Source organism: Ruditapes philippinarum, unplaced genomic scaffold (genome assembly GCF_026571515.1).
Source record: "Ruditapes philippinarum isolate M1 unplaced genomic scaffold, ASM2657151v2 ctg3811_1_1_1_1, whole genome shotgun sequence".
Lineage (NCBI taxonomy): Eukaryota > Metazoa > Mollusca > Bivalvia > Venerida > Veneridae > Ruditapes > Ruditapes philippinarum.
Genome location: NW_026857707.1, coordinates 1562 through 16135, shown reverse-complemented (window position 1 = coordinate 16135; position 14574 = coordinate 1562). Strand labels below are relative to the sequence as shown.

Below are 14574 nucleotides of genomic sequence, written 5' to 3'. Positions count from 1 at the left end.
TTATGCCAGAAGTTGAATTTTATAAAAAAAAATTGATTTTCAAAAGGGTGTACCCAGTGTGATACAAGTAGTATGAACTATTAAGAGTGTATTCAGCTCTCGGGATACCAGTACTTATGCCAAAAAGATATTAATTTATTATATACTTATAAATGAAATATTGAGAAATATTGATGAAATAAATTGCTTATTTTCATTTTCCGTATTTTCTCTGTAAAAATTTATTTTTCACTGCAGTGAAACATATTTTCCGTATTTTCACTGGTGTCTTGCCGGACTACTTTCTTTTAAATTCTGCCAGTACACAAAATTTAAGTGAAAGTCTTTCAAATTTTATTGCAAAAAAGAGAAAATGTATATAATAAACAGAAAATTCAAGTTTTTTCTATAAATGCATGATTTATTTTCATCTTGGGGCATGAAAATGACCATATTTCACTCATGGCTACCGCCACTCATGAAATATTTATTTTCATACCACTCGATGAAAATAAATCATGTTTTTATAGAAAAAACTTGAATATCCTTTATTTATATGATTTCAAATTCGAAATTTCTTGAATTTCATTTTATCCATGAAAATGACTGTTCCTGTGTTTGTCAATGTAACCAACTCAAGTCGTCGGATGATTTGTCGTATGCGTCTACATATAGGCATATGTATAACAGTAAGATACAAGTTATATCACACTGTTTGAATTTTGGGATTGGCATAGAATTCCCAATCTATATATTTGAAGATATTTCAAAGGAAACATGACAGAAAAAATATCTTCATGGCGTCATGAATAACCATAGCATAAAGCTAGCGTTGACGTCCGTCTGAGTATTTTAATTAAAAAACAAAAATCAGAATCCACGTAGCAAAACAATATCTTGAACATTTGTTTAGCATGATTTACTAAACGAGTATGGTGTTTCATTACTTAGATCCAGTTTGTAACTTTAATAACAGCTGAATAATGATTTACCGCTTCAGTCGTTAGGTATTACTGCATCACAATCAGGGTTGTTTTGTTTGTTTGTTTGTTTGTTGTTGTTTTATTTTTATTTATTTTTTTTTTTTTTTTGGGGGGGGGGGGGTATGTACAAAATCATTGAATTTGATTCAAGAAATTATAAAGATTAAGATTATGTATTTACTAATACCAACGACAAAGATTTAAATAAAACAGTCTTGTTAAAAGCCCGTTATGCCTCTTTTTATTTCAAATCTTCAGAAAAATAATTAAAAACTATTTGAAGTTGCACTGAACGTGAACAGAACATGCAGTATTTTGACTTCTATATAAAAGATAATGCTATATGATTATACCCTTTGCAAAAGTTGATCATTTGAGAAATAAAATTGATAGAATTTTTGAGGCATAATGAGACTTTAAAATGTCATAAGATGATTTAAAAAAGCATAATTGTGTATTGCAAAAAAAAATTCATTGACATAAAGAATTGGATGCTACTTTCAAAATAAAGTTAACGCTATTGAATTGTATTTTTTTTTTCAGTTCTAAATGCCTGTCATACGCCTTTCACTACTTTCTTTAGCTTTTTTTTTATCGTCCTGTCTTTCAGGTTTTCCAACATTATTTTGCTTTTTTGGCATTTACTACTTGACAACTATTGAATTTTCTTTAAATCTCTCCTCATGCTTTCATGCTTTTGTTTTATCGGACATATATTTAAAATCGTTATTTTTTTCTTTTATATTAAGATTTTTAATAATTAATTCTTTAACAAAAACTTTCCACTTCGGTGATGCACACTCTTTTAAACGACATGGTTACACTTACTGCGGATGATCACGTAACCAAAATCGTACAATGGGCTCATAAAATGGCGGCCTTAACGCTCGGTAAAAGCAGTGAAATTGAGGTAAGCATACAGTTAACGTTCAATTTATATGTAAAACTAGGCCGCACGGAATCCCTGAATAAAAATCACGTACTGTTCTGTTGTTGGTTACTTTGTAGCTCTCTCTGTTTAGGCCTGAAAGTCGAAAAAGTTGTTTTGGGTGACTAGTACAAAGGCCGAACAGGTACTAAAATACGTTGTTTTCAGTAGAAGAAACGCATTTTGAGCAAAATTAGCAATGACATCTTGTGCACAATCGGAAGTTTGTCCGTCAAGAACAATTTCCATCCTTTGTAAAGTTGCATAACGAAGATGTGCATCTTTTTAAAAACGAGTACAATGGCCGAACCAAATTTAATGAGTGCAATGGCCGAAGGATTTTATTGCCTATATATCCTATTTCGTCAAATTTTCCATTGAATTATGCTTGTTTCTCGCTTCCTGTCTTTGAAATCATACAAATATGATATTTGAAAGTAAAAAGAAGGAAAAAATATTAAATTAAATGAGTTCAATTTGCTTGCTATAAATCCTCATCTTAATAGTATTTTGCTTTGATAACACACGGTGAACGTCAGCGTAAAAGTATTTAAAATACAAAAATAAAATACAAACATGTACATTATATAAAATTTATTTCACCAGCAAAATGTATGTTTCAATTACATACATAAAATTGTCAATTATTTTGGAAATAAAGTCAGGATTTTTGTATTTGTTGTTGTTGTATTTTTTTTGTATTTCAGACGCAGAAAAAGTGGTTCCTTTAAATGAAAAGCATGTTTACGTACATCTATGAAATATATACATGTAATGTTTATATTAGATTTTACAATTGTGCTTATATTATCGTTAAATACTTCATCACACCATATTAAGTAATTCAATATCTTTACAGGAATTGGAAATTTCTTACGTGTTTATTTACCGGCATTATGGCAAATCGTATAGAAGACGATCAGCTTCGTGTCGTCACGAGCAGGTACACAAGGGGAAGGTATCCCATACATGCTTTGGGACATGGTTCCTAAGTTTCGGCAAATTGCAAAGACATTGGTTTGTAAATTGCATATTGTTCATGCAGTACATAGCTTTCTGATATTTCTACATACGGTTTGAGTGTCTAAGATGAAAAGAACACAAAGAAATGGTTACATGTAAATAAAGAAAAGCTATTAAGAAAAAAGAAATTAGATAAACCTGGAGCAATATATTGCCCCAATATCTGCTATAAGCAAGTAATAGTTACCGTACGAGGAATAGGTCTGCATAGTATTTACAGACCCAGTTGGCGATTTGAAGACCGAGAGAGCGTAGCGATCGAGGTTTTTAAAAGGCCACCGGGTCTGTAAATAATACTATGCAGACATATTCCGAGTGCGGTAACTATCTTACCTACATGCTCTTTTGTTTTTTTTATCCAAACATCAGTTTATAACTCAATATTTATCAATATAACTCACAAGAAACCTTTCATTTATATACTTTATCATGTATAAGAATGCATTCCGAAGCCATTCAAATATACCAACCGCTACGCTCTTGTAATTCATTAGTGCACAAATCAGGTGTTATTTGAATATTCTCGTTTTTTTCGTGGGATTTCATTATGTAATAAGGTCAGGTAAATGTACCTGTTGAGAGTTTCAAGTCATTGATATAAAGAGGGTAAAGGTAAGATTATTATTTTGTAATATGTATATATAATATAATAATAATAATATACAAAATATATTGACATAGAATACTTTATCTTGATATATAATGAATTTCATGGTAAATATATGATCAGCCTATTTAGATATAAAATTTACGATTATGTTCAAAGGAAAGTAAATGACAGGCTTTTGTGAATATAAATTAATACTAATAATACATGTAGTTAAACTGTCTTGTAAGTTTGTTTGTTTAGGTTTTTTTGTTGTTATTACTTTTTTTTTCATGTAGGCGTTTTATAGATGACGGATTTTAAATATGCTTAGTATTTTATTCATGTTCGGAAGAATTTTCTTTCGGTGTATACTCTATAAGAATCATCCCCCCTTCTTCATATGTTTGATAAGATCGTTTATATCCCATAATGCAGAATTGTTAAAAAAACGCAGGATTGTGCAACAAAATCTGACAGAATTGTGGAAATAAATGCCGAAAACTATTATTATATGAAGCTAAATAGTTCGGTAAAATGTGTTTATACCGAAAAGCAAACTATAAAGAAGGCCTTTATGCGCGTTATATCGGCAAAACACAAACTTATATTCAAGAACGGTAGTCAGGTCGGTTTTCTTAAAGCAAAAACTATCATATGAGAGCTAGAATATGATGTCCTTTCAGCCGTATGCGCTGATTCATTTCTTTTAATTTGATGAACATGTACTTTAATTTTTATATATCGGTCCTATTCCTATTCAAACTTTCGTAAATACCCTTAGTCTGTAGCCAGAGATAATTTTGTCATTATCTACATATATTAAACGATGATTTTGTATTATGTACGTTTAGTTATATTGATTATACACATGTACACAAAATGTATGGGTTAAACTTTGTTAAAAGTAGGATATAATTCATTATTAAACTGTGCATGCATAATGCTCCGCAAACCGTTTTCTGCTTAAACTTTACGGAGCCGGAACAAGACACTTCACTACTCCCCTTGCCCCCTATAAGGATTTAATCATCGGCCGAAAATGGATAAATTGCTCGTTTTGTTCAGCTAGTTCGTATGGCAAAAGTAATCGTTAAACGTAGGAGTTATAAAAACCTACGTATGACTTTATAAGTTCTACGTAGGAGTTACAAACTCCTACTTAGGCTTTTTTATCTCCTACGTAGGAGTTTATTTTTTATAGAACATTATGAATTGGCACCAGGTGGTTTCCGTAGATATACGTATACGTACGGGGATTATTATGTAATGCTAAATCTTAAATGCACGAGTTTTACATATTTTCTTTTGTATAGAGAACAATAGTTTCTTTTGAATAGAGAACAATAGAACAATAACAGGTCGGTATCTATTTGCAGACCTGTTAAGCGGTCGGTAAGTGATTTTCTAGACCGCTTTAAACAAAGGAGCCGGTAGGTACATGTAACACAAGTTATTCCATGCTAACCCACTCTAACTTGCAGCATCTGCCCAAAGCTTTTCGAACTAGGGCAATGCTGATTGATCACCTTTCTTCCCATTATGGCAAATAGAAACACATGTACATGTACATATGGAAGAGCCTATGTATATAGTCAGGGTTTGAGTAATCACTGATCAAAGTGTGTAATATCAAAGCAAACTCAGTGAAACTTTGTTTGTTGTAGTCATTGTCACAAAAGTGCCTCTTAGGTCATCAGACTTTGTTTTGGCCATATCATGATATTTTTGTCACGTGCAGAAACGTCAATAAAGTTTATTGAGTGAATAACTTGTGTTGCTTAAAGACGTTTTCGGTAGTTTTCTGTGCGCATCGTTATGCGCATCCAAGAAAGATAATCATGGATAATTACTCTTCAAATGAAGGTAAAGTTGAATAGTATTCGGATAAGTGTTTAAATTTCGGCTATAAGCAAATAATGAGTAAATAATACAGAATAGATATTTCTAAATGTTCAAAAGGAGATTGGTTCAAAAGAATAAGAATGTCGTTTAGACAACATCACATAAAGTATTTCTCCAAGCATTAGTACGACAGCATTGATGATAATTCTGCGCGCGTTACCCCACCCACTTGTGGTATAGTGACAAAAGTGCGTCGCGACTTGATTACTGGCAGACAACTGGGCAAAGAAGTTTAAAATGATATATTTTAAAAGTGTTGAATAAAAAAACAAAATTAATATCCAAGAAATGTTCAGAATTTCATTATTTTCTTTGTAAATTTCTGAATACTTGCTTACTGTTCGGGTATGTTAGTCGAGTGAAAAAAATAATATGGCCCTAGATATGTTTTAAAAAAATATTCAGTATCATTTACTTAATATAACATCAAAAGAAAAAGAAATTCTTATTACAACATGTTTTATATTTGACAATACATTTAGTATAACACTGATATTTCTTAAGAAAGCGTGGTAATTTTGACAGTTGGCATATGCGGTAACCATGGAAACTGCCCGTTTACAAAAAACTAACACTTCAACATATATATTTTATTTCTATTTTTGAATCTACAATCAAATGTTACTTGATATATCAATAATGTAGAAAATTCTATAAAAAAAATTCTTGATAGCTTTAATTTTTTACAGAAAATTTTCATGTTTATTTTTCTCATTTTTTGTTTAGTTAAAAAGCATGAAAACTCATTTTTTAAAGAAATATATCCAAATTATCGTTTGTTTTTATACAGAACCCTAAGATAAAGCAAGGCTGTATAAAATTATGTTTATTGTGAGTGTAATAAGCTATTTTATACATTATTATAATACAGTTTGGATATTTTTACAATTTTGAGATATACGGTTACCATGGAAACTGCCATTTTTCAAAAAATCCAACACGCCAACATATATTTTTCTTTTTCTTTTTGAATTTGTCATTAAATTTTACACAATATACAAAAAAATTAGAAAATTCTATGAAACACTTTTTCAATATCTCTAATTATTCTGAGAATTCATGTTCATTTTTCTCATTTTTTACTCGGTTGAGGAACATGGAAAACTCATTTTTTAAAGAAATATGTTCAGATTATCATTTGTTTCATACAGAATCATTAGATAAGGTTATCTTTGCATAAAACTATGCTCGTTGTGTGTTTTAAGCTATCTTATACATTTTCTATTCGTTATAACACAGTTAGGCTATTTTGACAGTTTTTAGATATACGGTTACCATGGAAACTGCCATTTTACAAGAAATCCAACACGTCAACATATATTTTTCTTTTTATTTTTTAATTCGTCATTAAATTTTACTCATCATACAAAAAATTTAGAAAATTCTATGAAAGGATTATTTTTTCATAAAACTGTAGAAAATGTCTTTAATCAGATTTTGTCGCAAACTAATTGCCTGAAACGGTGTTGATCCGCCATGGTTGTTTGCTCTGAAACAACTGAAACACATTAGAATTTTAGAAATACTATCAGATTACTGATTTAAATATGGCTTCCATGTTATGTTTAACGGTGTTGGAGCTATTATAACCGGCTTTCATAATATTTGATCTCATAAGAAATTTATACTTCAACTGAATCCTTTTAGGAACATATGTAATGCGTTTATTTCTCAACACACAAGGTACATTGTATACCGCTGCAAATAATAGGGTAATATATTGCTCCAGGATTACCATATTTCGTTTTCTTAATACTTTTTTATGTAACCATTTCTTTGTGTTTTTTCATCTTTGCCACACACAGATGTAGAGATATCAGACAGCTATATACTTCTTGTATGATATGTAATTTACAGACCTATGTTTTTGCAATTTGCCGAAACTTAGAAACAATGTCAATGTCCCACAATGTGCCTTCCCCTTGTGAACCTGCTCGTGACGACATGAAGCTGATCGTCTTCTATACGATTTGCCATAATGCCGGTAAATAAACACATAAGAAATTTCCAATTCCTGTAAAGATATTGAATTACTTAATATGGTGTGATGAAGTATTTAACGATAATATAAGCACAATTTTAAAATCTAATATATACATTACATGTATATATTCCATAGATATACGTAAACATGCTTTTCATTTAAAGGAACCACTTTTTCTGCGTCTGGAATACAAAAAAAACAACAAAAAACAAAGAAAAACCTGACTTTATTTCCAAGATATATGTAATTGAAACATATATTTTGCTGGTGAAATAAATTCTATATAATGTACATGTTTGTATTTTATTTTTGTATTTTAAATACTTTTACGCTGATGTACAAGTGTGTTATCAAAGCAAAATACTATTAAGATGAGAATTTAAAGCAAGCAAACTAAATTCATTTAATTTAATACTTCCTCCTACTTTTCACTTTCAAATATCATATTTGTATGATTTCAAAGACAGGAAGCGAGAAAACAAGCATAATTCAATGAAAAATTTGACGAAATAGGATAGGCAATAAAATCGTTCGGCCATTGTACTCATTAAATTTGGTTCGGCCATTGTACTCGTTTATAAAAAGATGCACAACTTCGTTATGCAACTTTATAAAGGATGGAAATTGTTTTGGACGGACAAACTTCCGATTGTGCAGAAGATGTCATTGCTAATTTTGCTCAATATGTGTTTCTTTTACCCAAAACAACGTATTTTAGTATCTGTTCGGCCATTGTACTCATCACCCAAAACATTTTTTCGATATTCAGGCCTAAGCAGAGAGAGCTACAAAGTAACCAATAACAGAACAGTACGTGGTTTTTGTATTTTCTGATCGCAAAATCAGTAAATACATGGTAACATCCACGGTCTAACACAAAATTTCCTCACAGACCTAACAACGCAAAGTTGTTCTCACTCAAAACTGCTTAAAAACCAGCAATTTAAAAGAAAGAATAGTTTTTAATGTAGGCATTAAACGAATTACAGTGCATTAAAAGTTTAGATTAGTCAGTAGAAATATGAGGTTACAATCACAAATTTCGCGGATGAATATCTTTTATACCAAATGAAAAATGTTCGACTATTTCCGTAAAGCTTAATCAATGAAAATGCTATTTTTAGCTATGTCGATTACCGAATACTCCAGAGCGTAGTACACAAATAAATCTGACTGTCGAGTAGTGGAATATATACATGTCGGACTGTTTTGGCGAGAAGATTTTCGCTAAATTATTTTCATCAGTATTCTCAATTTTAGAATTATAATGTATTTGTTTTTATTTTACTTCACCGCGCGCTCGTTTAGGGTGTGAGAGGCCTAAGGTTCAAATCCTAGTCGAGGGCAACATTTCTTTTTGAAGTGTCATTTTTAAGGAAGTAGCCACGATATGCAAGGATAAAGTGTGGCTGTCATAAAAAAAAATGAAAAATGTTTTTTTGATGTAACTCTAAGCATGCAAAATTCCATATGTATCAATCTCAAACTGTTATAGAAAAAAATCTAAACACAGTCGCTACGTAAGATGAATTATAGTATATAAAAATAAACTTATACAGGAAAGATCAGAAAATACCACAGAGCATGCAGCCCTTTGATTATACAGGGATTCCGTGAGGCCTAGTTTTACATATAAATTGAACGTTAACTGTATGCTTACCTCAATTTCACTGCTTTAACCGAGCGGGTAGGCCGCCATTTTATGAGCCCATTGTACGATTTTGGTCACGTGATCATCCGCAGTGACACTTTGCAATGTATATTGAGTGATGTTATGCAATACAACGGATCGGTCAACGTTTGAAGTCTCACTCACGAGAGGTAAATTTGAGTAAACAAAACGAATACCACTTTTCACATTGTGAGTTACTTATCGTAAGTCTACTCCAGCGTTACTTGAGGTGACCTTTCGTAAGTTTAAGTCAAGATTGAGATTAAGTATCGTTTCTGAATACGGGCCAATTGTCTCGTTATATGGAACATAGTTGGACTAAGAGTGTCCAGCAGTGCTTAGGCTGCTGACCGTTTCAAGGTGGCGCCTCTCTGTGTTCCTCAGATTATGTCTTTTTTGTTGTTTTATATTATTATGGTGACACTTTTTTGTCCCTTCTTGTTGTTTCCAATTTACGGTAAGTATTTATTTTTTCTTTAATAACGAGATAAGTCTTTTCTATAATATGGTTACACCACTTCACAATCAATCGGTCAGGGAACTCAGTTGGCCATTTTCGCGTGAACTACACAATAGGGGGAAATTGGTTATTTGAACAATAAAATGCATTTCTTTTAAAACAGAAGATAATTTTGTAGCAATAAAGTAACAAATATATGACAAGATGGATGAATTTTACCAAATGGTATCGCCCAGTTTAAATGGGGCTCAGTCAGTGATTCGCGTGAATCCCTAACTACCTAACAGAAAGTGGTTGGTAATTCGAATATTGCATGGTTTGCGTTAAAAAGTGATTTTTCGGAATAAATATTACGGATAAATAGCAAGATAGCTGTGTCCTTCACCATTGGAATACCCTGCCTTCCTCTGTCCAATCTCGCGAATACTCAACTACCTACAAGAAGGGAGTTTGTTTTGCGTATATTGCATTTATTCCCCTGAACACAAAATGTATTTTTCATGTATTTTTCTGAAGCAATTGTTACGGTTAAATATAACGAGATACAATGTATGTTTTTTCCTATGGTGACATGAATTCCTCGAAAAATATAAAATGATTTTTCAAATAACCACCCCAAGATATATGACAAGATAGTTGGCTTTTATTAAATGTTAACACACCATCTCACTACGAAATCATGTAAAAATTGGAATTACCAACTACCTGCTGATAGGTTGTTGGGGATTCACGCGAATACAACAAGGGTCTCTCCATTATTTTTTGTTTGAAAATGTATAATGTTTTCGAACATTTCATGCTGGTGATTATAGATTGAATTGAATAACTATCAACCAAATTGCCGTTCAAATCCAATAGATTATCATATCTTTAAAAGTACAGTTTCTTCGCTGCAGGCATATCTAAATGCAAATATGTATTTTGTTGAAATAGCTTACTTTCATATTGTTAAAACGTATGCATGATCCCTCCTAATAATGTGATTTCAATATATTTCAGGTCAATTTATCAGTGATGACGGACTCAGTGGATATCAACGACTTCATTCCTAGTTCAGAATGGGAACTAATAGAATCAAAAATTCAACTTAACCGATTATTGTATGCATGTTGCAAGACACCATTTCTTGACGTGACAGCACGATTGGTCTTACGACGAGCACCTACATATTATTTGTTTACCATGATTATTCCTTGCTTATGGTTGACCATTTTAAATTTGCTTGTGTTCTTGCTGCCAGCTGACAGTGGAGACAAGATTTCATTAGGAGTTACGGCGTTTCTTTCATTTTCTGTGTTCATGCTTGTTATTTCTGAAAAAGTTCCAGTCGCAAGTACAATTCCGTTGTTAGGTATGTATTAGATTTTTATTAGATTTTCCTGACGTTTGGCCGAGATTTCTAATTTTTGACGTATCAAGACTAAATGATTCCATACACCCTGTACTATTTCCAGACATTTTTGCATTGTAACACTGCCAGGCGAATCAAATGATACTTTTTTTCAAAGATATTTCTGCGGGCGGGTTGGGAAAGGTTTATAGTGATCTTTGATCGTTGCTCTTTTATTGATCTATTACACCCATATTCTAGCTTTAATGACAGATGATGGCAGCTTGGAATACAAAAAGCTGGCACTAGGGAAGATCCCTCCGGAAAGAAAGAAGTGTGATTAACTCTGCTTTGAGATATTGAAAGGTGTAACATCACGCCGTTTGCACGCGCCTTTCATGGTCCATCTTGATTTAGCGGTCTTTAATTAATAATACCAAAAGGAACAGTTATTATAGCAACAAGGATGAAAATCCCGGACCGAAAATAATAACGGCACGTAAAATGCTTTTCATATGACATATCATGAGCGTAAAACTTAAAGCAAAGGTTTATGCTTTTCAAGCAAGCATATTTATATATTTATCTTGAGCTGCATTCCACGACGATTGTTAACCGGGAAGAAGCATATTTGTAAACTGTTGCGGTATTTAAGCGTCGAATTACCAAGGCTCGTGTTAGTATGTCAATTTATTTGCACGGCGAGTCATGAGTTTCCTTAACGACACAAAGTGCCAAAGTTATTACTATTTATGATATCATTTTTTTAAATTTCGCAATATACTATTGAACATTGCTTTAAAGTTAATTTCGTTCCCTGTCAACCGACAAATTGTTTCCTTCTACAATCAAACAAATTGTTTCCTTCTATTAACTGACAAACAAATTGATTCCTTCTATTAACTGACAAACAAATTGATTCCTTCTATTAACTGACAAACAAATTGTTTCCTTCTATTAACCGAGAAATGAATTGTTTCCTTATATTTACAGCATTCTACTTGACAGTCTGCATGGGAATGACGTCAATGTCCATCATCATGTCTGTATTTATATTAAACTTACATCACGCTGGACCTCTTCGAAAAGGCGTCCCAAGATGGTTGCGAATTCTGACCTATAATGTTCTTTCCCTTGTTCTTTGTCTTAAACCAAAAACAGGAACTTTTCTGTGCCAATGTGCAAAAAAAGCATACGAACAAAATGGGGACAATAGTGCAGACGACACAGAATCCAATTATGATATATCTATAGTAGCAGAGAAACAAAATGATGCAGACGAATGCAAGCAAAAAAATGCAGAGGAGTGGAAATTTGTTGCGGCAGTCCTAGACAGATTCTTTTTCTGGCTTTTTCTAAGCGGTAATGTTCTGTATTGGACAGAATTTTCAGAAATACAAAATATGTGGAAATAGGATACTGGGATACTGAGCAAGTGTTGTTTTAACATTTATTCATTGTGTTGAAATATTTAAATTTCGTATATACTCGTATTGTGGCAAGTATTGTTCTAGTACTTTTAGTGATTGTTTATTTATTTATTTGTTAATTTCATTTTTTTTCTTTCTGAGTAATTACTTCTGATTTATTGTTTATTTATTTATTTATGTTCTGCTATGCGTGTTCATGGGTTTTTGTTAAAGTGAATTACTTTTACGTAATACTTTTATGATATATTAACTGATAGGACATACTTATATTCATCAAATAGAACAAAATACTGTTTCTTTTATGTAAATATTCATTGAAAAATGATTTTGTATTGTTTGATTTTTTTTATTGTTTTTTCTTTTTTTTCAATATTTGAAATACTGATCCTTTACAGGAACTCTTCTTATTATATTGTACTGATAACTGTCTAGCATTTAAACTAATGTTACATTAAATGGTGATCATTGCATTAATATATATCAGACCAATTTGATGATGCGGAGGAAAGTTTTACACATGTCTTTATTTATAGCCTAAAAGGTTGATATAGTAAAAGCATTTATGTCTTAAATAAGTATAATTATAACGTTGAAAGCTCCATGTTACTTTTCATTCAAAATTAATTGATTATACCATAAAGCAGTGAAGTTTAATTTATTTTATGTTAACATGTTTATCTCGGGTTCAAAATAAGTGGCGTCCCAATCATTCATAGTCAGTGGCGGCTTATCCATTCACGCGGTTGGTCGTCATACTTTGACAATGTATACAATGAAGTGCATGTACCATTGTCTAAGATCATTATAATCTACAGGTAAAACTAAAAATGTTGTTTCTGTAAGTAGGATAGACGAGTAAAATCCTTATGCAATTAATTAATTACTTAGTAACTCAACTTAACAACGCAGTCGTCAATAAATCAAAATGTAGAAAATGTTGCTGGTTCTTGTTCCTTTTTCTGTCTCGATATCAATATAATCCGTTTTAACTCAATACAGCGCAGTCTAGGATCTAACGTGTTTTCTAGATCCCGGTGAAAGGTCCTGGTCAGTGCTACTAACTAAAATGCCGAAAACTATTATTATATGAAGCTAAATAGTTCGGTAAAATGTGTTTATACCGAAAAGCAAACTATAAAGAAGGCCTTTATGCGCGTTATATCGGCAAAACACAAACTTATATTCAAGAACGGTAGTCAGGTCGGTTTTCTTAAAGCAAAAACTATCATATGAGAGCTAGAATATGATGTCCTTTCAGCCGTATGCGCTGATTCATTTCTTTTAATTTGATGAACATGTACTTTAATTTTTATATATCGGTCCTATTCCTATTCAAACTGATAATTCCCCACCCATATTTGCACAATTCAGAGTTATTTTTTGCATAATTCCTGCATTATTTCAACATTTCAGTGTCATTGGATATATTCTGAAGCGTCCTGGTACCAATTCATAATGTTCTATAAAAAAAATAAACTCCTACGTAGGAGATAAAAGAGCCTTATTAGGAGTTTATAACTCCTACGTAGGACTTTTAAACTCCTACGTAGGACTTTATAACCCACGTAGAATACATATCAAAGTACTGAAAGCACAGAGTTGGACGGACACGTATGCTAGTATATAACTTAAGATAGCATATTATGTAGGAAAATAAATTATATGTGTCAAGTTGTAATTGTGGCAAGCCGCTTTCGTAAATACCCTTAGTCTGTAGCCAGAGATGATTTTGTCATTCTCTGCATTTATTAAACGATGATTTTGTATTATGTACGTTTAGTTATTCTACACATGTACACAAAATGTATGGGTTAAACTTTGTTAAAAATAGGATATAATTCATTATTAAACTGTGCATGCATAATGCTCCGCAAACCGTTTTCTGCTTAAACTTTACGGAGCCGGAACAAGACACTTCACTACTCCCTTGCCTCCTATAAGGATTTAATCATCGGCCGAAAATGGATTAAATTGCTCGTTTTGTTCAGCTAGTTCGTATGGCAAAAGTAATCGTTAAACGTAGGAGTTATAAAAACCTACGTATGACTTTATAAGTTCTACGTAGGAGTTACAAACTTCCTACTTAGCTTTTTTATCTTCCTACGTAGGAGTTTATTTTTTATAGGAACATTATGAATTGGCAACCAGGTGGTTTTTTTTTTTTCCGTAGATATACGTATACGTACGGGGATTATTATGTAATGCTAAATCTTAAATGCACGAGTTTTACATATTTTCTTTTGTATAGAGAACAATAGTTTCTTTTGAATAGAGAACAATAGAACAATAACAGG

General features: G+C 31.9%; 1 protein-coding gene across 1 annotated transcript; it reads left to right on the top strand.

The window, feature by feature from the left end:
- The first annotated feature begins 10392 nt into the window (after window positions 1-10392).
- On the top strand, window positions 10393-13211 carry LOC132750644 (neuronal acetylcholine receptor subunit alpha-10-like). The gene is made up of 2 exons (XM_060740653.1): window positions 10393-10871; window positions 11844-13211. Exons 1-2 carry the CDS (start codon window positions 10535-10537, stop codon window positions 12263-12265), a joined length of 759 nt encoding a protein of 252 aa, XP_060596636.1. The 5' UTR covers window positions 10393-10534; the 3' UTR covers window positions 12266-13211.
- The last annotated feature ends 1363 nt before the right edge of the window (window positions 13212-14574 follow it).